This window comes from Podarcis melisellensis (genome assembly GCF_964234715.1).
Source record: "Podarcis melisellensis genome assembly, chromosome: 5".
NCBI classification, from domain to species: Eukaryota; Metazoa; Chordata; class Lepidosauria; order Squamata; family Lacertidae; genus Podarcis; species Podarcis melisellensis.
In genome coordinates, this window is record NC_138537.1 from 22,106,788 (window position 1) to 22,132,071 (window position 25,284).

The window sequence follows — 25,284 nt, forward strand, 5'->3', positions numbered from 1 at the left end:
CTTAAATGCTTGTGTTTGGAAGGACGTGTGAAACATGGGCTTAGCCAGGATTTTTGTTAGGGGGTGCAGGACCTCAGTTTAGTATTTTTATTGATATCTCTTGATTTAGGTGTGAAAGGTCATATTTAAGCTCTGGGTAGCCAAGCTCAGACAGGTGTTACAAATCCATACGTGTGTTGACAATAGGCTGCAACAGATTGGTAATGCTTTGAAGTCACATTATTATTATTATTATTATTATTATTATTATTATTATTATTATTATTATTATTATAATTTATATCCGCCCTATACACGGGGGTTTCAGGGCGGTTCACAGAATAAAATCAAGATATAAAACCACAAAAGACAACACTTCAGCACCGGATACAAAAATAAAAATCGCTTCTCTTCCCCCCCCCCCCATATTTGGCCAGAACAAAGGCGGCAACCCTAGTTAGGACTGCGCTGTAAACAGTTTACGGCAAACCACGAAGGGGAAGCTAGGAGAAAGAAGGAAGAACACCGGCGTCGACTGAATCTTTTTTATTGCAGCGGCAGCAGCGGCAGCAGCAATGAAGGCGCGACTCCTGCAAGTGTCCGGCAAGCGGCGCTGCGCCCTGGTGCGCGCGGAAGCCCGGGGAAAGGAAGGCGCAGGCAGTGGCGGCGCCTGGTCAGCCATGGCGGGGCAGCGAGGCGGGGAGCCGGCGAATTACGTCTCTCGCCTCTCGGCATGGGCGGACGAGCACCTCACCCTCGTCCGGGTAGGAGCAGTGGCGAGGGAGGGAGCCGGCTGGCGCCTCGGCAAGGCGCGCTTGCTTGCCTTCGCCCCTAGGTCTTTGGGGATAGGCTGAAACGAAAAGAGGTCAGAACAGCGGCGACCAAGACAATAAATGGGCATGTTGAATTTCTGCAGCCCGGGATCCCTGCTGCTTCTCCAAATATGTCGTGGCCGCGCACCATCCTTGGGGATGGGCACTAAGCATATGCTCAGAGGCGCTCTTTCCCTTTTTGATTGCGTGCCCTGGAGGCACGGGAACAGGTTCTGGTTTGTAGCTCTGCTGCGCCAGGCTATAACAGGGACCCGGGTGCGGATGGAGGGAGGAACATGGGAGTCCCCTCTTTGGCCTATTTTGGTTCCGCCTTTGCTCACACGCACGATTTTCTTCACTGGCTGAGGGGAAAACGGGGGGGTACATTTGGTCCTCCTTGTGAGGGAAGGGTTTGATTTCGTGGAGTCAAACGATGTTCAAAGATGTTAGGAAATACTAACTTGTAACCGTGTTCTTCCTTCAAAGTATAAAGTGTGTTTTGTCATGTGGGGCAAAGAGGGGTTGGGGAACGGGGGTGATACAGACTTGGGAAATAGTTCTGGAGACAAGAACTGAATGCCACAGCCACCAGGTGTGTAAAAAAGGTAAAGGACCTCTGACAGTTAAGTCCAGTCGCAAATGCGTTTACCTTCCCGCCGGAGTGGTACCTATTTATCTACTTGCACTTTGACATGCCCGCCAACCTTCCGATTGGTAAGCCCTAGACCAGGCTTCCTCAAACTCAGCCCTCCAGATGTTTTTGGCCTACAACTCCCATGATCCCTAGCTAGCAGGACCAGTGGTTAGGGATGATGGGAATAGTAGTCTCAAAACATCTGGAGGGCCGAGGTTGAGGAAGCCTGCCCTAGAGTCAGTGGTTTAGACCCCAGCGCCACCCTACCAGCTCTGTAGCCCTGATCTAAATTGTGCTTGCATTTACACTTTTAAAAGACCTTCTCCGTGGCTGCAATTACACTTTTAAAAGACCACAGGAGATTTAGGCTTTATTTGGTTTAATTTTTAAAAAATAAGCTGTTCAATTAATTAAGGCAACTTTTTAACTGTTCAAAATATTTTTAATTGATTAATTGTCTAAACTGGAGGTTTACACCACATCAGCTGGAATCAAGGGGTCTCAAGAGGGAAATTCTTCAGCGGTGCAACGTCTTCAATACGTTGTCTTTTTTCCTCAGACAAAACACATTTTAAGGTTTATGCCAGCACATATATCACAACCTTTTTGAAAAATATTTTCAGCTTCAAGGCTGAAGTTCTAAAAGCCATTGCAGTAAAGAGATATTTTGCTTGGTTGAAACAAAAGCAATACAGTGGTACCTCCGGTTACAGATGCTTCAGGTTACAGATGCTTCAGGTTACAGACTCTGCTAACCCCAGAAATAGCACCTTAGGTTAAGAACTTTACTTCAGGATGAGAACAGAAATCGTGTGGTGGTGCAGCAGCAGCAGGAGGTCCCATTAGCTAAAGTGGTACCTCAGGTTAAGAACAGTTTCAGGTTAAGAAGGGACCTCCAGAACAAAGTAAGTTCTTAACCCGAGGTACCACTGTAGCTACGGTACTTCTGAATTCTCAGAAGGAATTTGGTTTATGAGGCTTGCTCCCTAGTTGTTTAGAATGGATTGAAGCATGCAAGTATGCAAATATCAGGAGATCAAGAAATCTAGGGCAGTAGATCTAGCACTAATGATCAGGAAAAGCCTGAGCATAAAGGTGTGTTAAAAATAAAATTAAAAAGATGGAAGCTTGCTACTATCCATGTTTCCCAGAATACTCATATGAAAATTTATGCACATGCCGTAAATAAAATTGATAGGCTTAATCGATTGCAATTCATTTCCCTGAGTTGCTGCTCTTCCTGCCTAGACTCACTCTCACTAGCAGAGATTTGGGCAAGGCGTGAACAGCAGCAAAGGCTTGCATAGACCCATATGAAGCTGGCTGCATAAGGAGAGGAGGTGTGGAAGAGTATCTGTTCACACTCTGGAGAGAGAGGAAGTTGGAAGTGAAAGTGGTTGAGGTTCAAAATAATGAGTGTGTGCGTGTTCCTTGTTACCGGAGGCCATTCTGGGAGTCAGATGGGAGACCTCTGGGTTCTGCTGGTCTACCTGCGGAACCTGGATCAAAACCAGTAAACAAAAATCAACAAAATAGATTTTCAATATGTCATATTTTCTAAGATTGGCTCATTTGTGATGGGCAACAGTTTCAGAATGGCAACATCTCTAAGCAAATTCGATATGTCAATCATTTGTAGTTTAGTGTGCACAATGCTATGATGACCATGTTCAAAATATGTTCCTAAGCATATTTACTCATAACCCAAAGATGTTTCAGTAGTGGTTCCTTGCCATCCTGGGAACAAGTGAGAAGTGGGGTGCCACAGAGTTCTGTCAGGGTTGAAACTGGGTATGCTTAGCCTAGAGAAGAGGCAGAGATGATATGATAGCCATCTTCAAGTATCTGAAAGGTCATCACATAGAAGAGGGAACAAACTTGTTTTCTGCTGTTCCAGAGGTTAGGATTCGAACCAATGGGTTCAAGTTACAAGAAAAAAGATTCCATCTAAATGTTAGGAAGGAATTTCTGATGATCGTAACTGTTTTGAGAGTGAAATGGATTTCCTTGGAAGGTGGTGGACTCTCGTTCATTGGAGGTTTTTAAGCAGAGGTTGAGTGGCCATCTGCCAGGCATTCTTTAGCTGTGATTCCTGAATTGCTGGGGTTAAACTAGATGACCTTTGGAGTCCCTTCCATTTTAGAAGTCCTGGTTATTTTCCATGAGGTTTGGGGTTGCCGTTACTTGCATTTTAGCACAATCCCATGCATATTTACTCCAAAGTAACCTCTACTCTAAAGTCGCTTTGAGGTTTGTTTGCAGTTTACTGCCAAGTAGTATATAAATTTTATGCAGAGGGGATACAATCCCAGGAGTAAGCCATGTGGAATTAAATAAGACTTACTTCTGAATAGGCCCAGTTAGGATTGTGCTGCTAGATAATGAATTCAGCAGATGACCAAAAATAATTATAAATTTTATATCATTTACTTTACTTTTATTTATTTAACTTTTTCTTTAAATAATGGATTGCTTAGAGAAAACTAAATCTGAGATCTCTTTGTAAACGTTGTTGTTGTTTAGATTAACCGAAACCTAAGTCAGAAAACCTTTCTGACACATAACTGTGGCTGCTCTCAGATATGTATTTTTTGCTTTCCTCTTTATAACGATAGCATGCTCTGGCTTCAGTTAAATGAAAGACATGCAGTGGAGACTTAAACATTTTATGAAATAATTTATTATGTTGTTTTCTGCAGAACATCAGTACTGGAATGGCGATAGCTGGAGTAATTTTACTTGCAAAGAGTGTAAAATTGGTAAGTTATGTATTGAATTTAATAACGTTTATGAGTTGCCTGAAGCGGTTAGGTGCTACACATAGCACAAGTTCAATAATGAGCAGTAATTGCTTGCTTATCTGTAATTTTTAGCCAAAGTCTATTATTGTAATTGAGCCTGTTCAATCTGAAGTGTACTTTTAGCAGAATATTTAGATCTCTAGCCTGCTTGATCCCTAGAGTAAGCTGAAATTTGAAAACACAGGCAGATTCACTGCAGTCGGTTTTCTAACTAGAATGAATATAAAATAAATTACTCCCTGTTAAAATGGTGGTTTTATCTACTCAGGGCCAATTGAAATGAAGAGGACTTAAGAGTCCTTCCCAGAACTGTCAAGCTTTGTTGATTTTTCACTCTTAGGACTTTAAAAGGTTTAAATGCCTGGGCACCATCATATCTTAAGCAGCATCTCTCCATATATCAATCCACATAATCATTGAGATCCTTCAGGGAGGGTTGTAATTGCCAACTAGGTAAGCTTGCCTGATGCATGGAACAGGGGCTTATCACTCATGGCCCCTCCTCTACAAGAAGACCTGTCAAAGCCCATCATCACTTGTTCTTAGAAACAAGACTTTGGGGGTCTCATTTAACATATTTCATTATACTTAACGGTGCACCACATTTTGGCTGTTCAGTTTGTTGTGAAAAGATGACATCCAGCTGCTCCACTTTCTCAGTTAATAAAAATGGCCTAGAATATATAAATACAGGCATGAAATATCAGTTTGCCTTAAGCTATTTTTTGTTGGGGGGGCTCATACTTCTGGCGAGAGATACATCATGTTCCTTCTGGGGTAGTTCACCACCTTTGATCTCCACCCTGCTCTCACTTGTAGCTCTATAGAAACGCTGGTCTAAACTATTTACCCCCAACCTATTTCAAAATTAGAAAAGAGTATTAGCCCTTTTGGCTTCAAAAAAAAAAAAAAGGCAGCCTGGTCTCTCTAACTGAATGCCTTGCTAAACAATGAAGCAAAACCCTTCTGGAAACTGGTCTCCGGTTTCCTGAGCAATAGCTCCCCAGCCCCTAGCTGTGCCATTCCAGCTCAGGTATGGAGAACCATTTTAGAAATATATTCACGGAAAATTCAAATCTCCCCACCAGTTTTTATGATGACGATTTGGCAGAACTGTCACTGTCACTGGTTACAGTGGAAGACGTCTATACATTAATTGGGAACCTGAAGAGTGGTAAGGCCCCAGGAAATGACTTTATCTTGGCTGAATTGATCATATCAAATCAGCACTGGTGGGGTCCTCTTGCGGCACTTTTTACGATAGTAAATAACTTGGGACCATTAGGTTCAGTCGTGACCAACTCTGGGGTTGCGCGCTCATCTCGCTTTACTGGCCAAGGGAGTCGGCGTACAGTTTCCGGGTCATGTGGCCAGCATGACTAAGCCGCTTCTGGTGAACCAGAGCAGCGCACGGAAACGCCGTTTACCTTCCCGCCGGAGCGGTACCTATTTATCTACTTGCACTTTGACGTGCTTTTGAACTGCTAGGTTGGCAGGAGCAGGGACCGAGCAACGGGAGCTCACCCCCTCATGGGGATTCGATTCGCCGACCTTCTGATCGGCAAGTCCTAGGCTCTGTGGTTTAACCCACAGCGTCACCCAAACCACTATTGGCAAATCGGCCGGGTCAATCTGAAGCCTACTACCGTATTTTTCGCCCCATAGGGTGCACCGGCCCATAGGGTGCTCCTAGTTTATTTGGGGGGGGGGGGAAATGAAGAAAAAAAATTATTTCCCCCCCAGGCACGGGGCTGGGGCAGGGGAAGCCCAAGCTTCCCCAGCCCCCAGAACAGGCTGCTCTCCGCAAGCCGTGGGAGCCCTCCCACAGCTTGCAGAGAGCTACCTGAAGCCCGGGAGCGACTGCTCAGCGCACCCAGGCTTCAGGATAGAGGCAGCTCTCCACAAGCCGTGGGAGCCTGGCGGGAACTCCCGCGGGCTCGCAAGGCTTGCGAATAGCTTCCTGAAGCCTGGAGAGCGAGAGGGGAAAGCTTGCATTCACCCCATAGGACGCACACACATTTCCCCTTCATTTTTGGAGGGGAAAAAGTGCGTCCTATAGGGTGAAAAATACGGTATATCAAATATCTTCTGGATGACAAGTCCAGTGATATCACAGTGGCCGTAGCAAAGTTTCTTTCAGTAGTCATACGAATCAAAGATCAACATACCCATGACTAAACAAATAACGCTTCGGTCTCCCTTCCCTGGGGGTTTGAATCTGTATTTTATTCTGAATCCATGTTATGGGTTGTTGGACCGCAATAAAAATTATTATAAAATAATCAGATTTCAGCTGGAATATCTGGGAGGCATTTCTCGTTTTTTCACATGATTTGGGATGGCTTTTACATGTGTTACTTTTCCCTACAAACCTTTGTGAGAGATTGGCTGGAAAACAGCCTCATGTGTTTCCTTGAAACGCAATAGACTAGTTGGACATTAGTGTTTCAAGGCTCTGTTTGTGTCCCAGGCTAGTCACGTATTTCACAGACAAAACATATTTGGCCATTTCCCAGCCAAATCCTTATTTGTTAAGCAAGCAAATGCGGAAAACTGACGTGGAAGGCCCAAATCAAGCTTCACTTCTTTAAGGATGTAAATCACTAGGATATTAGCTACTTTGTACTTGACTGTTCTGTGTAAAAACAGCTGCTTTTATATGTGTTCTATTAACTTTTCATTGCTATTTTATGTTGCGTTGTTTCTCTCTCCCCAAATCACCCATGATGTTTCTCTTAAATTATACATGTATTTGACTTCCTTTGTCAGTACCTGTATGGGTCTTCCGGCACATGGCAAATAAATATTGACTTTCCTGGGCAGTTTTCCACTTTGTGATCTATGTCGATCTCCTCCTATGAGTATATGAATCATTTTCTTGACAGTGTGGAAACCTATATTGTTCAAATGTGGGTTCGTAATTTACAGATGAGATTGACAGTAGCATCACTGTGTAATTTTTTTAAAAAAAATCTGCCTTCACATGATTTTTGTTTTATTCGCAGAACTATCTGATGAGATACATTGCTTTAGAAAAGGTATCTTATACGGTTGGCACATACTCTCCTTCCCAGATGGAGAACGGGATACGTGTGTGTGTGTGTGTGTGTGTGTATGCGTATGCAATTGGTTTCATGTGTTCAATTAGTGACGGGCCCATAAGCAATCAAGATTCAAATGTCTCAATGTGCCCACTGGGATTTCTGAAGACCAAATTGACAGGCCCCTGATTTCTTCTTTTCAGGAGCTGTCACCTTGGGCTGGTAATATAGTGAGTGGCTGTGTGCGAGGGCCAGTGCAGAAAAGTGGTATGTGTGAAGCAGTAGCAATATTAATAGTAGCAGCAGTACCATGAGTAGTAGCTGGCAGTGAGTAAAACAGCAGATAATGGCAATGTGAGAGACACATTACTACTTCACTGACTTCATCCCTCTTTGCCATTGTAACGCTTTGCCTCCTGCTGTCCATCTGGCTCCTATTGTTGCATTTAAACACCTCCTTCAAAACTTGGCTGCTCACCATCTTTCTCCAACTCAGCCTTCCACCTTTACCTTTCCCCACCTCTGCCCTTGCTTTGAATTTCATCTTGTGTCTTGCAAGCCCGAGGGTGGGCTTTTACATTGTTTTTAAAAGGTAAAGGGCCCCTGGACGGTTAAGTCCATTCAAATTTGACTTTGGGGTTTCTGCGCTCATCTCGCTTCAGGCCAACCGCTTCTGTTGCAACAGAACACTGTGACAGAAACTAGAGCACACAGAAACATCGTTTACCATCCCTCCACAGTGGTACCTATTTATCAACGTGCACTGGTGTGCTTTTGAACTGCTAGGTTGGCAGAAGCTGGGACAGAGCAATGGGAGCTCACTCCGTCATGGGGATTCAAACTGCTGACCTTCCAATTGGCAGGCCAAAGAGGCTCAGTGGTTTAGACCACAGTGCCACCTGCGTCCCTTTGTTTTTATATGCAACTTGTCTAGTTGAGATGTAGCCTAGCTTCAGTGTGTGAGCAGGTCTTGCTATGTTTTTAATTTTAAATTAGTCAGCGCTGTGCAGTTTCTGTGGCCAAACATGGTTTCACTGGAGTATTTTCCATGTTAAGAATATGTCATGTCAGTTGCTTTTGGAAAGCCAGACTAAGCGCAATCAGCAGACTTGTTTCATTATGTTTATTTACAGAACCTTCGGATGTTGTTTGCAAGGTCTTCTGTTTCTGTGAAGAGACCTTGCAGGACAACAGGAGAGAAGGATTGGGTAATAAATTAATTCCTGGTGGCTTGACCTCCTCAGTAATAGAAGCCAGATGTGATATGAGCAACATAGCAAAAGACCATTCTGGTGGTAAACTCTAGTTATTCTGCTGGGCCCTGCTCCATTTACCAGCTTCTCCTACATCCGTACTGCTTTTTCAGAGGTGGGCATCCACCCTCCATACTTCTCTTCCCCTCCCCACCCCCCAAAACCTGGCTCCTTTTCCTTCTGAGATGAGTTGAGGCTGAGGACCTGATCCCACTGAGGGAAATGTGCCGAAGTTGCTAGTAGGACGTTGCTAGTAGGATGTCTATAGGGCGACATTATATGTTAAATTTCAATTGTTTCAATGTATAGCCCATTCTATGTCAGGGGCTTGAAGGTGAGTTGTGATATGTGGATGACAGAGTCTTAAACTGCTTCATACAATAGGTTTATAGAGTGACAACTTGCCATTGAGTGATACCTGTAACAGGTTATAGCTTGGAAACATTTGCCGGTATATTATTATGTGATTTAAATAATTACAGAGATCTATCTGGACATTACAAGTTCTTCATTTTTTATTCCCCCTCCCCTGTCTCTTTCCTTTCTTCATGAAAAGACAACCAAATTCGCAACTGCTATGGAAATACCAGTGGAATTTATAGAGAAGAACGTTAAGCTGCGGGGACGGTTGCACCGAATAAGTGAACAAGGATTGGAAATTGAACATGTTCCCATTACAATTCCAATCATTTCATCTTTGCAGAGAAGATGTAAGTAGGATGAAAGACATGCGTGAGCCCGTAGTGGCCAAGTTAAACATTATTTAACTATCTGCAAACTTGATACTGTTAATAGCATGATTGTCACAGTCTGTACCTTTCCACTCATTTCGTCCTGATCTCACCCTTCCACACAATTCCACCGCCCCAATCATGTAGGTATGTATGTACAAACTCAGAATAACACTTCATGCATTTTATGAAATGGACTGTATCCCAGGAAAGCTTATGCCACAAGAGTACTTTTTGGTTTTGATAATAATATCCCTGGTATTCCTGGTATCATTGAATGGAATCCCCAGAAAATGCATACGCAAAGCAAATACAGTGGTACCTTGGGTTAAGTACTTAATTCGTTCCGGAGGTCCGCTCTTAACCTGAAACTGTTCTTAACCTGAAGCACCACTTTAGCTAATGGGGCCTCCAGTTGCCGCCGTGCCGCTGGAGCACAAATTCTGTTCTCATCCTGAAGCAAATTTCTTAACCTGAGGTAATATTTCTGGGTTAGTGGAGTCTGTAACCTGAAGTGTATGTAACCTGAAGCGTATGTAACCCGAGGTACCACTGTACAGTGTGTGCTTAGACATTGCAAAAGAATTTGAGTGCTTTAACTGCAATCCTAGCTACTTATTTAATTCAGTGAGACTTGCTCTCAGGGAAGTGGGGTTAGGATTGCTATCTTAATCTCTTTGAGAAATCCATGGGAAATGAAATCCAGCAAAGTGAAAATAGAATAGCAGGGACCCAAAGTGCTGCACAACTTGTTCCACTTAACTCAAAGGCGATTCAGGGTTGCTTTTTCCCCATGCTACATGAGATACAACTGAGGAGAATTTCAAAAGCCATTTGCTTGGGGTCTACCGTTCAAGGAAAAGGTAGCAAAAATCTTACTGAGCTGAGCATAACTAAGCCCTTGGGCTAAAAGTCATTCTTAAGCGTAGTGATTCTGGAATTCTAGAACTAGTGTACCTACCATGTGCTCCTTTCTTACTTCTGCAAGGCTTGATGTAGAGATAACATTGTATTTCCATAACAGTGTCACGCAGATGAAAATAACTGCACCGTTGACTGTTTTCCTACTTCAAAGACAGAGGTCCTAGTATTTTTCAAGTATAATCCATCCTATCCTAGCTATAGAGTGAACATTTTCTAAACGAGGACTGCTTCACATGTTACAGCTTGAGCAGCTTGTACTTATAGTATAAAATTTGAAGCACATACTTCTTATTTTCTCAAGCCTTCTGCACACCTTGGAAACACATGCTGTGAGACTAAGGTTAACTGTCACTCCTTACAGGAGATTATTTACAAGGGTTGTCTATGGTATTTTTCATTCCTCAAGTGTTGTTCTGTCAGGTGCACAGAGCAGGTGTATAGCCTGTACCATTTAAATAAGCAACGTCAAAATATGTTTTCCTTTTTCATGTCTGTATCCCGACCACTTTTGATACAGAAAGCCGTACAGTACAGGTGGTCTCTGGTGATGGAAGGTTACTATATTCCACATCATTGGAAATATGAATGAATTATAGCTAAAAGCTATAAGCCGTCACAACTGGTCACAATGTGTAGAATACAAATATTTGATTTAAAACTGAACCACAACAACAGCAAAGCAAACATACAAAAATCACACCTGCATAGGTTAAGCACTCCACATCTCACACTTCCCCTTATGATACTTGTCTTGGTGCCTAGCTCTCAAATTACGTGCAGCCAAGGCAAATTTTGCAACCAGTGCAGTAATAAATGCATTATTGCCAGCCAGCAAAATAGAGATTTGCTCAAGGGGAGGTGGGTTGGAAAGAGAGCAAAGGATGTAGTCAAGGAATTTTTGTCTAGGGGATATATATATATAAAGGGCACCATAACAAACAGGGTTCAATGTCCTCCACGTTTCCCGACTCACAGATGCAAAGTCTTTGTTATTAAATCTTTCCATTACATATGCAGAGGGCATGCACTGAGAATGCAAAGCTGTAAATACTTTTCTAAGTGGTCCCAGCATGAGATTAATAAAGTATTGCTCCAGCCCAAAAGATGTTTTATATATTGGATACCAGGATGGGTATGCCATCTGGAAAAGTGAATGAAGGTCCCTCTGTTTAGAGTCCAAATAAATTTTTTCTTTGATGAGTTGCTTGACTCTGTTGGAGGCAAAATTTGGTAGGGAGTCCACATGAATCCCATAATAATGGAGAATCTTGGAAATATTACAAGGCAAATGATTTCTGAAGTTGCTTTGGCTCTATCAGCCCATGGCAAATGTTAACTTTAAAAAAAAGCCCCCAAAACCCACAGTTCTAGCTGCAAAACCAAGAATATTCACTCAAGCTGGGAAATTTTCCATGTAAACCTAGCAGATCAGAACCCCAGCTGCTTAGATTTATTAAGCCAACAAAGTGTCTCTGATAATGTTGTAATTAAACAATGTTATTCTGCATGCATCCCTAGGGAATTCAGATGGTTTATTGCTGATCAGACTTGCTGGTGTGGAGCTAACACCAGATGGCACGGTCTGGTTGAAAGAAGAGGTAAAACCCCCACAGATGATGTGGTTCCAACTTCTGGGAAGGAAGGACTCAGCGCTTGATTGCCTTGTGGTAGTAAGTAAGGTAAATAAAAATGGGGGCAGGAGGAATGGATATGCATCCATGGAACCTAATCCTAAGCATGTATACTCAAGACCCTCTGTGTTCTCTGGGACTTATTGCCAAGCAAAAATGCATAGAATTGCACCCTTAATCTCTGCATATTTAATATTTTTAAGGTGGGTGGCACTGTGGGTTAAACCGCAGAGCCTAGGACTTGCCGATCAGAAGGTTGGCGGTTCGAATCCCCACGACCGGGTGAGCTCCCGTTGCTCGGTCCCTGCTCCTGCCAATGTAGCAGTTCAAAAGCACGTCAAAGTGCAAGTAGATAAATTGGTACCGCTCCGGCGGGAAGGTAAACGGCATTTCCATGCGCTGCTCTGGTTCGCCAGAAGCGGCTTAGTCATGCTGGCCACATGACCCGGAAGCTGTATGCCGGCTCCCTTGGCCAATAAAGCGAGATGAGCACCGCAACCCCAGAGTCGGTCACAACTGGACCTAATCGTCAGGGGTCCCTTTACCTTTAATGTGGCTGTTGTTTTCTGTAATTCTTGTGTAAGACACTCAGTAGCGCTATCGATGTCTATTCCGAACAGGGTAGATTTTCCAGTATCTGCCTAAATGAAGAAATCCTGAGACGAGGGCTTGGCAAGACAGTTCGTATTGACGGACTAGCTCACGAATCCCGGATATATTGGAAACTCCACAAGAGGCTCCTTCGAGCTGAATTGAAAGCTGTGAGGAAAAATAGAGGAATCTGGAAAGAAGAAACGTTAATTGACAAGCTGAAAGAGCGTATAAGAAACAACAGATACATGCAGAAGTTGAAACAATTTGCAACCTGGCTAAGCATCCGCCTCTAAAATCGATGGGTTTGTCGAGGAGGAAGAACACACACACACCAGATGGAGAAGGATGCAACACTGTATTTTCCTCCTGTCAGAATATCACAACTAATGCCTGGCCTTCTGTTGGTGGCTTCTGCCTTAGGGGAAGAAAACGAAAACATCGCAGAACATGTTTCTGGAGGAGATACATGCACATAGCATATTCAGATATTAGTTTGATTCAGATGTAAGTTATCCAAAAGTATAAAAACAGAGACCCAAATCTGGGCCACGTAACATTCCAGCAAGAGAATAAAACTGAAAGCTTGCTTCATAGAGGGAAATACTGGAATTAACTGGGGTATGTCTCATCCATGCATGTGGCTGCTGTCAGTTCTTCCCTAATCGTGGAGCACCTGAATTAGGCAGCAGACAGAGTGGAGAAGCCTTTTTTTCTCCTGTGAGGTTGTGAGTGGAACATAGGCTCAGCTCCTAGGATTGGGAACCACCATTCTTAATCAGCTAGTGCTGATTTCTTCTGCTGCATTAGCCTGTGATGAAGTGGTAATGTACTGAACAGTAACTTGAATTCCTAAATGCTCTTTTGGTTCATGGCATCAGCATGAGCACAACACCTATGCTGTAAACTGATGCAATTTGACATTGGTGCTGCCATCAACTGAAAACGTGGGCATTTGCCACCAGTGGGCTCTGTAGTCTCTGTTCCCAGGGACATTACAAGTGTGTGGTATCATACATTGCGCCATGCACGAGCTTTAAAAATCGGAATCACAGTTCTTGGTTTTAGCCCCTGGGAATATACCAGGACTGTTCTAGAAGAAGTTGCTTTCACTTGATTCTGGTTGTATTCTGAGGTTTGGTTCTAATGCAACTGATGTGTGGGTTACTGCGCCATGTTCTGTGCTATCTATGTGAGTTGTGATTGTTTGGCTGAAATCCACCGAACCGTGTAGGGAAACAGCTTTTCATGAACAGCTTTCCATCCTCTACTGAGCAGTGCCTACATGGTAGCATTACAAACCACTGCACATAGTTGTGGCCTGCGTGAGTTAGGCCTTGCATGGTTCCATAGGAGCTGAACAGATTTAAAAGTAAAGGGACACTGCTTACATGGCTTTTGAACTGCTTTCTAAGGTTGCAGTGCCAATTGTACTCTCTTGCTTCAAAGTTCCATTGAAATGGAAATTCATTCCTGTATGACCTTCGTTATGTATTCTTGCCAAGATTTATTGACCTGATTGATGATCATAAGATCTGAGCACTTGACTCATGTTTACTTTGGTGGAACATTATGTATGCCTGTTTGTTCTGAACCATTTAATTTATATACTTAGCTAGAATTTGGCGGCCCGATGATAAGGCTACTGTTTTAATAATCTTGCTAAACAATCTAGAATATGATAATATTGTACACGGAGGATTAAACATAGTATTTCTCCTGTTGTCCTGTATAATTTTTGCAAATGGCTCCCTTGAAAGGAGTATGTCGTATATATATAGACATTAAAAGCTTAACATACTTAGTTACATATTTCTATACCTTGAACAAATGAAGTGACCTTTTCCTCTCTTGGAAATTCCCTAATATCTTGTTCCTTAGCCGTATAGCTGAAAGCATCACAACTAAAAATGTGGTTTGTATGTGCACAGAGCATCTGTTACTGGCCCTTGGTGCACGCACAAATTTTGTGGTTGCCAACAGTGAGGGAAGCCCTTTTTGTGAGCCTGCATCTCAGGACCTTCCCTTATGTCTTGTCGAAAGGATAAATCAATAGGCAGTGCCATATTACCTGAGACTGTCATTATTGTTTATGACTCCTAATAATTAGTACTATGTGCATGGGTGTATCAACAGAAGAGTGGAGAAAGAGTTGAGGAATTGAGCTGGATCCTTTCTCAGCTAAGAGGCATAAAATTGGAAAGGGGGGGGTCTTGGCAGGGGCTTTGTTAACTGCACTGAACAATAATCATGTCCTTCCTGGACAGTCCTTGGCTGTCTTGACAATGCCTTTTTAGTATTTGTTTTTGAGGCAGTGCACAGTGCTTCCACCCCTCCACGCCTCTCAGCGAACCCAAAACTAGGTTTTTCATTGCAGCAGCTGTGCCGATTGCAAAACACCCATGCAGTATGAAGGACGAATGAAAATATGCATCCATGCAGTATGTAATAATAACAATAATTTATTTATACCCTGCCCATTTGACTGGGCTTCCCCAGCCACTCTGGGCGGCTTCCAACAAAATATTAAAATACCGTAATACATCAAACATTAAAAGCTTCCCTAAACAGGGCTGCCTTCAGGTGTCTTCTAAAAGTCTGGTAGTTGTTGTTCTCTTTGACATCTGGTGGGAGGGTGTTCCACAGGGAGGGTACCACTACCAAGACGGCCCTCTGCCTGGTTCCCTGTAACCTGGCTTCTCGCAGTGAGGGAACCACCAGAAGGCCCTCGGTGCTGGACCTCAGTGTCTGGGTAGAACGATGGGGGTGGAGATGCTCCTTCAGATATACTGGACCGAGGCCATTTAGGGCTTTAAAGGTCAGCACCAACACTTTGTAAGGCTCTGTAGTTCTGTTGTGTCATCTTAGCTCCTGATGAAGACCTGAACTGTCTTTCAAAAGAAGCTGGGCTTTCCCATTAAGGAAGGGATAGGAGTGCAGCTGGAGGCAGGGTATTCAAAGCTGGGAGTTTCCTTTCCCTTCTTCTCCCCCCCCCCCAACTCTGCTCCCAAAACTCAAAACTACTGATAACACCGAGTAGTTCTGCTGTGTAGCATTTCTGGATCAGACCCAAGGCTCATTGTTTTTTGCTACTTATGTCAGAAATAATGCCATATTCTGTTCCGTGTTTCCCCTCCCCAGCCCCATTTTTTCTTTTCTTTTTTTGCATAGAATAAAGTTGTGCTTTTATATTACACTAATGGAATTTCAGGCAGATGTGGATAAACTTTAAGTATTTGTGTTGTTGTTTTTGCAAGCATTTCACCTGTAAGGTAAAGGGTAAAGGGACCCCTGACTATTAGGTCCAGTCATGGCTGAGTCTGGGGTTGTGGCGCTCATCTTGCTTTATTGGCCGAGGGAGCTGGTGTACAGTCATGTGGCCAGCATGACTAAGCCACTTCTGGCGAACCAGAGCAGTGCGTGGAAATGCTGTTTACCTTCCCACCGGAGCGGTACCTATTTATCTACTTGCACTTCATGCTTTCGAACTGCTAGGTTGGCAGGAGCTGGGGCCAAGCAATGGGAGCTCACCCCGTCATGGGGATTCGAACCGCTGACCTTCGGATCAGCAAGTCCTCGGCTCTGTGGTTTAACCCACAGCGCCGCCCGCGTCCCTGTAGGAGTTTCACCTGTAAGTTTTCACCCACAAGTTTCTCCTACAGGTTTTCACCTGTAGGAGTTATTTAAAGAAGAAGAAAATAAATGTCATGTACATTGCTTTCATTACCTACCAGGAATATTAGACAACAACCTAAAAATATACGCCTTTTGAATGTTTCGAGAGGTAACTTTTGAAAATGAATTTTAAGTGGCTTGGCTGCTTTTGGCACCAAACATCTTGTCTCTACGTGAGACGAGCATCCACTTCTGTTATATTTGCTAGCAACATTTCAGTCAATTTCTACTAATAACTCAAGGATCATTCCTCATGCTATGAGGCAATTTTGACTGATGAGCAGTGATTGCGGAGAAGGAAGGAAGGTTCAAGCCTTGCTTCTGGTAGTCTTGTGTTGGCCAACAATGCCATCAGTTTGCATCTCTGTAGGCTACTTCCAGCATCTGTTCCCACACTCCGTAGACCACCCTTGCTTAACCTGGCAACTTTTAGATGTTCCGGACTACAAATCCCTTCTTGCCTATTGGCCATGCTGCCTGGGTCTGACGAGAGTCGGGAGTCCAAAACCATACTGAGAGCAGAAATCTGGGGAAGGTTGGGCTGTTGCTGCCGGTCAGGTTTTGCTCCTTTCTGAAAATGATGCCACTGTTTAAACACTGTGTATGTATGTGTGTATTTCTTTGTCAAGCAAACTTTAGAATTAATAGCTTGGCATTGAAAGAGATGCTGAACTCAATCTATCACTAATGTCTCTCAGAGTGCACTTGTGTTCTAAAATTAATTTGGGAAAGCACGCATATCGCCCCCACCCCTGCGCTCTCCCACCAGCTGAAAGACAGCGGAGAAGCAGGTTTGCTGGCTAGGACTGTAAAGGGACACAGGTGGCACTGTGGTTTAAAACACAGAGCCTAGGACTTGCCGATCAGAAGGTCGGCGGTTCGAATCCCCGCGACGGGGTGAGCTCCTGTTGCTCAGTCGCTGCTCCTGCTAACCTAGCAGTTCAAAAGCACACAGTGCAAGTAGATAGATAGGTACTGCTCCGGTGGGAAGGTAAAAGCTATTTCCATGCGCTGCTCTGGTTCGCCAGAAGCAGCTTAGTCATGCTGGCCACATGACCCGGAAGCTGTACGCCGGCTCCCTCGGCCAATAAAGCGAGATGAGCGCCGCAACCCCAGAGTTGGCCACAACTGGACCTAATGGTCAGGGGTCCCTTTACCTTTACTGTAGAGCAGAGCATATTCCCCCTTCTTGCAGAGCCACACTATTGCAGAAGAGGAACTGTGAATGTGTTCAGGGGCGAAACTAGGCTTTATTTCACTTGGGTCAAAGACCCAGTTGGCATCCCCTCACGTGCGCACACACAGACTGGGGGCCTCAGTGGCACCTCTCTGGAGGCGTCACCTGGGGCAAAAGTCTGGCTAGCACCTCCCCCCCCCCAAGCTACAGCTCTGGTTTAAGGACTTGCATACATGGTGGTAGTGTCATGCATGTGCTGGAGAGAGTATCGAACTGGTTAGACTGGGATCTAGCATGGAAAACAACCTCCTCTCTTGAGTTCTGAGAGCCAGGACCATCTTAAAGAGTCATAGAATTGTAGACTTGCAAGGGAGCCAAGGGTCATCTAGTCTAACCCCCTGCAATGCAGGAATCTCAGCGAAAGCATCCATGACAGATGGCCACCCTACCTCTGCTTAAAAACCTCCTCGGAAGGAGAGTCCACCACCTCTCGTGGGAGTCTGTTTCACTGCCGAACAGCTCTTACTGTCAGAAAGTTTTTTCCGAATGTTTATCAGGAATCTCCTTTCCTGGAACTTGAAACCATTGGTTTAAATCCTAACCACCAGAGCAGGAGAAAAGAAGCTTGCTCCCTCTTCCATCTGAAGATGGCTATCATATCTCCTCTCGTTGTCCTCTTTTCCAGGCTAAACATACCCAGCTCCTTCAAGCGTTCCTCGCAAGGCTTAGCTTCCAGACCCTTGATCATCTTGGTTGCCCTCCTCTGCACACATTCCAGCTTGTCAGCATCCTTCTTAAATTGTGGTGTCCAGAACTGGACATGGTGTTCCAGGTGTGGTCTGACCAATTTGGTTTACAGGACTTGAAGAGGGCAAATGAAACTTAGCCTAAACTTTAGAAATAATGTATTTTACAATTGCTTCCCTCTTTTAGTCAAGCTTTTATTAAATATCAGTTGGGGGAAGAGTTTCTTTGTGCTGTGCTTTGAAACCTGCACAGCCTTTCCCTGTACATTTTGGAAACAACAAGGGTAGAAACAAGCAACTTTGTGGCAACCAGGTGGGGAAACTGAATTGGGGAACTCTGGAGAGTTCATCAACATCTATTTTTACTGTGTAGCAGCATCTTCAGTGATTAAGTGAAGATTCATTGCTGGGGTGAAGATAGTAAAAAGTCCTGGAAAAAACAGCATGACTGCAGCAACCCTGCTGTTAAAAGTCTGGGAATGCGATAAATTCCTTCATGGTGGCCTCAGTGGCTGGTGGACATAATACTTCCAAACTTCTATCTAGATACATGTTTGCCTCTTCCGTTATTCCATTGCAAGAATTGGTCGACTGCACACATTTTACTTTTGTGGTAAGTGGAATAGCGAATGAAACCATCGTCGAGACTCAAGTCACTTTGTAAAACCCAAGTTTCAAGTCCTACTGATGAGGGAGTAATGCTTGGAAACCTGTCGGCTGATGATTCTGAAATCCATGTAAGGGGTTGTAGTGGTGAACTTCAGTCGGAGTAGAAAAAAAAAGGACAGCCGTGAAAGGAAACCTAGCTAATTAATAAAAGGAAGGGGGAAGACAGTGCTTCAGAATGCTTGCAGCGTTCTGTTTTGCGATGTAGCATGCCGGATAGATTTCCTTTAGGCGGGGAAAGAGGCTCTTACTCTGCTTATTGTAGGTATCAATTTGCTTAGAGCACATAGTTGAAAATAAATAAACCCACTTTAGACCTGCGATAGGTAGTGATCTGAATGGTGTGGGCAAAGGGAACTTCATGCAGAAATAAGCCTTGTCTCTAGATGGGGATTGGGACATTGCTGAAGGGAACATGACTGAGGAAGCGCCATCAACTTTGGTGTCTGCCCATAAAAGAAAGCCTAGAGGGGACGGATGTCAGCAGATTCCAGGGACCCTCTTTGCTGTGAGGTTTGGGAAGCTGACTTGTAGGGCTGGGCCCTTGGTGAGAGCCAGGAGGTGCTGAGTGGGGTAGAATGTCAGGAGGAGAAGGAATTGATAACCGTATATATTTCTTAGTAATTTGTATGAATAGTTTTATTGTATATTTTTGTAACATTTGTTGCCTCAGTTTGCCATATTGTGGTACAGAAATGGTTTAAAGGATGATTATACAGTGGTACCTCTGGTTACGTACTTAATTCGTTCTGGAGGTCCGTTCTTAACCTGAAACTGTTCTTAACCTGAAGCACCACTTTAGCTAATGGGGCCTCCCGCTGCCGCTGTGCTGCAACTGCACAATTTCTGTTCTCATCCTGAGGCAAAGTTCTTAACCCGAGGTACTATTTCTGGGTTAGCGGAGTCTGTAACCTGAAGCATATGTAAACTAATTATTATTATTATTAGTCATTACTCTGCACAATTATTTTAAATTGTTCAACTGTTTAAAGCATGGCTTTAGAGCAGGATTCCCAAGCTAAAAGTGGAATGAAATCCTGATCTGGGGGCATTCTATTGTTGATTTGAAGAACTTCAGGATTTTATCGTATCTTTTAAGAAAAGGTAGCTTTGCCTTCTTTTGGTTCCCAAAAGGAACATTTCTATTCCGTTTGGATAGACCACTAAGCTAGTGTTTGCCAAGGACCAGAAATATCTGGTCAAATTACTTCGGTGTGAGATAGGAAATCCTTGCGGGCAGGTAGACTATTTCTCTGGCAAGTCTCTTGCTATTTTAGCAGGGGTGATAAAAGGTACCCAATTCCAGCGGGGACTTGCTTTGTTGGCATTATAGAGACACACAACTTCCCAACCATGACACATCCAATTACCTTTGGATAAAGTTTCTTCACTGGGGGTGGGGGTCCTGAGATGCTTTTGCTATGAAATTGCAGTCACTTGAGTTGAATGGAATGACATCAATGGGCTGTTTCTATGGTTTCAGCCAGTCCCTCGCTGGACAGGGATGAAAAGGTGAAACTTAAGCTAGCTGCTCCTAGAGGTCACAGTTCTCCCCCTCCACCCTCCCTTCCTCAAAGCTGTCTCCTAAGCTGGCAAATCAGACTGACAATAATTCTCTTTTGCAGCCAGTGTTAAGTACAAGAGTGATGCCTCTCCCCCCAAGAAACTTGCACAGTTTCTTAGATTCTCCCTCATAATAAACAGAAGAGTAGATGCAGCAAACTGGCTAGAGAATGCTTTGCTTAGACCTCACCGCAGCTGTGAACTGGCTACAGCTGCAGTCCTTGTACATACATTAAGGATGCAGACTTAATTCTGCGCAAACATGTTTAGGCTTACTCTGCGCATGGCTTTAGGAACTACATGTGCCGTTGGGATTCCCAAGTCCCATACGTCCCAGCCAGTGGTGAGTTGTGGTCCATCAAGATCTGGAGGGCAACGGTTTTGCAAACCCTCAAGCAAACCACCACTCTCTTGGAACCTCCTTCCCGTACCATGCCCACCTGCACATGGTTTTTAAAATCCATCTCACAGGGTTGTTGCAAGGATTGTTGTTGTTGTTTAGTCGTGTCCAACTCTTCGTGACCCCATGGACCAGAGCACGCCAGGCACTCCTGTCTTCCACTGCCTCCTGCAGCTTGGTCAAACTCATGCTGGTAGCTTCCAGAACACTATCCAACCATCTTGTCCTCTGTCATCCCCTTCTCCCTGTGCCCTCCATCTTTCCCAGCATCAGGGTCTTTCCCAGGGAGTCTTCTCTTCTCATGTGGTGGCCAAAGTATTGGAGCCTCAGCTTCAGGATCTGTCCTTCCAGTGAGCACTCAGGGCTGATTTCCTTAAGAATGGATAGGTTTGATCTTCTTGCAGTCCATGGGACTCTCAAGAGTCTCCTCCAGCACCATAATTCAAAAGCATCAATTCTTCGGTGATCAGCCTTCTTTATGGTCCAGCTCTCACTTCCATACATCACTACTGGGAAAACCATAGCTTTAAGGTGATGTCTCTGCTTTTTAAGTTGCTGTCTAGGATGCTGTCTAAGATGCTGTTGCAAGGATTACTGAGCCAAAATACGGAGAGGCAGCTCGAATGCTTGAAACACCCTATTTAAGAATGCTTGGTAATAGATACTATTATTTGTTCATTAACCTGTCATAAAACGTGATGCAAATCAATATTGTTATGCTCTGCACTAGAAGGAACGGGGGGGGGGGGCGGACCTGGGTGTTTGGTTGGGGCAGTTTTCCATATAAGCTTTCATTTTTCAGTATTGAGATTTCACTGTGATTTATCTGGCAGTTGCTTAAACAATGTGCCCCAAACTTCCTTGGCTTTCTCACTGGAGGAGAATTTGAAATAGGTGAATGAAAAGCTGCTCAGTTCCTCCAAGCAGACTTTGAACCAGCAAACAATAGAGGCAGGTTGAATTGGGTAAGGAGGCAGGGATACGCCGGAATTCCTGGCACTGGATTTCTCCAGGCAGTACTGGAGTGTCCACAAAATGAAAAGCAACATGTGCAAAGATGGAACTCCACTGTGTTGTTGTTTTATTATTTTTTAAAAAAACAACCCATGCATTTTTGTAGTAGGAATGTGATAGTGTCATGTCAAGTTGTTGACTTTTTTATTTGACTTGTCTGCTATTGATCACTGACATTTCTAGTGGTGGCTGGAGATACTTAACGGCTTTGGAGAATTTTGTAGTGAGCAGTGAGTGTTTTCTAGTACACAAGAAGAAGAAGAAGAAGAAGAGGAGGAGTTTGGATTTGATATCCTGCCTTTCACTCCCTTTAAGGAATCTCAAAGCGGCTAACATTCTCCTTTCCCTTCCTTCCCCACAACAAACACTCTGTGAGGTGAGTGGGGCGGAGAGACTTCAGAGAAGTGTGACTGGCCCAAGGTCACCCAGCAGCTGCATGTGGAGGAGCAGAGACGCGAACCCGGTTCCCCAGATTACAAGACTACCACTCTTAACCACTACACCACACTGGCTCTCACACATTTCCCCATATCTGGTAGGGCAGTATATAGGTAAAGGTAAAGGGACCCCTGACCATTAGGTCCAGTTGTGGCCGATTCTGGGGTTGTGGTGCTCATCTCGCTTTATTGGCCGAAGGAGCCGGTGTACAGCTTCCGGGTCATGTGGCCAGCATGACTAAGCCACTTCTGGCGAAGTGCTGCTTACCTTCCCACTGGAGCGGTACCTATTTATCTACTTGCACTTTGACATGCTTTCGAACTGCTAGGTTGGCAGGAGCAGAGACCGAGCAATGGGAGCTCACCCCATTGCAGGGATTCGAACCACTGACCTTCTGATCGGCAAGTCCTAGGCTCTGTGGTTTAACCTACAGTGCCACCCGTGTTGGGGCAGTATATAATGTGGCACAAAAAGGAGACTGAGGCCTGGCTGAAGAAGGGCCTTGCAGCAACACCAAAGAGATGGCGTTTCCTGCTATGGCCTCTTTTATTTTTCTTGTACGTTTATTCTCTGCCTTTCCTCCAAAGGGCTCAAGGCAAGGCCCACGGTTTCCCCTGATTCTATCCTCCCAAGAAAAACCACCTTGTAAGGGTAAGTTAGGATTACACTGTGTGTGTTACTAGCCTAAGGTCACCCAATGAACTAAACTACTGAGTGGAGATTTGAATCTGGATTTCCTGAGTACTAACCTGGCACTGGCCACATTGGTCCTGCTTTGCGGAAAAGCTGTGCCTGTCTTGATGCTCGCCTCACCCTCCCTACTCAACTCTCTCTTTTTTAAAGTATTCTTTTTGTACTGATTGATCTCTGCTCTTTCTCCCTTGCAACCAAAGCCGGATTTAGGTTTGATGAGGCCCTAAGCTACTGAAGGTAATGGGGCCCTTTATACTTCCAGCTGTCCTTTGCCAACAACAAATTGTCGTTGTTTTTTCTGTTGAATATATGCTATATGGTAATTTATGGACCTAATAGGTATCTAAAGCCATTTGCGCATGTTACCATGCAACTAGTCCATGCAGAATGTAGGCACCCTATATATAGAAATGAGCAAACCAGTGATATTTGAGGGAGCAGGTTAGCAGGCGGGGCACATGACTTACATCATAGGAGCCTACACAACACAAAACACTGTTGCTGTATGTAGGAATTGTTTTATTTGTTTTTCATCTTATATTTTGGAAATGTGCATTCATTTTTTCCCTTTAATTTTTTTTGGGGGCCCCCAAGAGTGTGGGGCCCTAAACTATAGCTTGTTTAGCTTATACGTAAATCCGGCTCTGCTTGCAACCCCTTTTCCTTGGAACTGTCGGGGGGGGGGGGAACCTGCGGGTGCTTCCTTCATCAAAAAGCTGCTTCATCAAAAAGCTGAGGTGGGGGAGCCCAGATGTTTTACCTGCTGTCTACAACAATTGCACGGAGTAATGACACCGTGTAAGATAAGGTACTGTAGCAGTCAATCCAATTTTAGCTCCGGCATCTGCTAAGTGAAATGTAAGAGAAGTTAATTCACTTCTGGCAAGTGTCCCTGCACGCTGACCTGGGAATCCCCATCCGGCAGAATCCAGGCCGGGTTTCTCAGCCCTCCGCCGCGCCGTCGGGGGTGGTTTGTTGTATGTTTGAATGAGAAAAGCAGGTTGTGGCGGCAGCCGAAGCGAGCTGGTGCCGGCGCGGATCTCCGGAAAGTACTGCAGAAACCCTACAAAGCCAAGCCTAATTCTGGGCGGCGGAGTAATAATAATAAGAAGAAGCAGCAAAAGTCCCGAAGCTGGGAACCGAGAGGTGAGTGCGAATCCTGCAGAAGACTGAGGGGCTTTGCGAGGGGGCGACCTCCTGGAGCTATAAGCCGTTGGAAGGGGGCTTTGGGGAGGCTAGCCTCGCAGCCACTTTGTCTATTAGGAGGGGGCAACCACATGGGCGTAGCCAGGATTTTTGTTGGGGGGGGGGCAGAACCTCAGTTAAATATGTTTTTTATTGATTGGGGGACGCAGCTGCCCCCCCTTGGCTACGCCCATGGGTAGGGGGCTAAATCTGCAATGTGAACACTCCCCACTGGATCCAAGTAGGGTGATCTACGCCGAGTCCCTCTTTGCATTGCTGAAAATGTAAGGTGGTCTTTTTTTTTGCCTCAAAATTCACCTGCGCCCCATCGGGGCGAAAAGAGAAGCTCCCCTGAATTCCTGGGAAATACCCCGGCGGATCGTGTCTCCGATCCTGCAACAACAACCCCGGCCGAAGCGCGTTAATTTAAGATGGAACGTAAATTTGCAACTACCTTTGGCAAGCTGCAACGGCATCTTCAAATAAGCAAGGACACCGCAAATCTTAATCCTCCGCTCCTGTGCATGTTTGCTGGAAAGTAAAGTCCCACCGGGACTGTTGGGCTACTTGCGCCACTGCAAGAAAGCGTGCAGAGGATTAACCGGCTACGGTTGGAACCAGTGGAAGCTGATGGATGGGAAGGGGAAGGTGGGGGTAGGAGAATTTTGCCATCCCATCTTCCCGGCTTGCAGCTCACCTCTTGTAAAAAGTCGTTTGGGAGCCAAATGGGAAGAGCGTGTCTTTATTGTCTCCCATCTGGTTTTCCAGATCGTCCCTGGTTCCTGCCAGGAAAAAGGTCATTGCTTGGAGCTGCTCTCACCAAAGGGTTTCTCCCCACCAGAAAACCATCACCCTTGTTGGCAGCTTCTTTCTCCTCTCCCTCCCTCTGCGGTTGGGGGTTGGAGAGCTCCCTTTGTTGCATGTTTTGGAGGGAGAGAGAGAGAGAGATAACAAGTCAAGGAGAAGCTGGTGGCCAGGATCAGCTTCCAGGCAGCGTGTATTCTCACAAACGCTCGTTGATCTTTGTGATAAATTGTCCTGCATTGACTGTGTTTGATCAGGCTGGTCCAGGATTCTAAGGTTAAAATATGGACCAGAAGCCTTTCAGCTGAATTTAGTGTGAATGAGTGAGTGAGTGAGAAAGCAGGCTTGGATTTTGTGCCACTTGCACAGCATCATCCTAAGTGACTGGCAAAGTCAACAGCTCTCTGCTTCAGTTTGCAACCTGTAAAATGGGGAGAAAAGCGGCCTGAGATATATTATTAGTATTGTATTTCATCCAGTTTATATACCACTTGATTGTAAACAACAACAACCCAACAACAGCCAC

The 25,284-nt window shown here is 44.7% G+C and overlaps 2 protein-coding genes across 8 annotated transcripts in view; both read left to right on the plus strand.

Moving 5' to 3' along the window:
• The first annotated feature begins 539 nt into the window (after positions 1-539).
• LOC309369915 (protein C3orf33) lies at positions 540-14,201 on the plus strand. 2 transcript variants are annotated; one of them, XM_081911387.1, is made up of 6 exons: positions 540-743; positions 4,125-4,184; positions 7,232-7,264; positions 9,077-9,230; positions 11,694-11,854; positions 12,427-14,201. In XM_081911387.1, the coding sequence occupies exons 1-6, from the start codon at positions 555-557 to the stop codon at positions 12,691-12,693; spliced, it is 864 nt and encodes a 287-aa protein (XP_081767513.1). In that variant the 5' UTR covers positions 540-554; the 3' UTR covers positions 12,694-14,201. The 2 variants fall into 2 exon arrangements, with proteins under 2 accessions (XP_081767513.1, XP_081767514.1); XM_081911388.1 differs by lacking the exon at positions 7,232-7,264.
• Positions 14,202-23,524: 9,323 nt separating this feature from the next.
• PLCH1 (phospholipase C eta 1) overlaps positions 23,525-25,284 on the plus strand; it is a 140,428-nt gene continuing 138,668 nt past the window's right edge. For 3 of the 6 annotated variants that reach the window (XM_081910677.1, XM_081910685.1, XM_081910682.1), the window contains exon 1: positions 23,528-23,915. The gene's annotated coding sequence lies outside the window, so the exon portion shown is untranslated. Of the gene's footprint in view, positions 23,916-25,284 lie in introns of all 6 variants that reach the window. The other 3 variants (XM_081910686.1, XM_081910679.1, XM_081910681.1) reach the window with 3 other exon arrangements.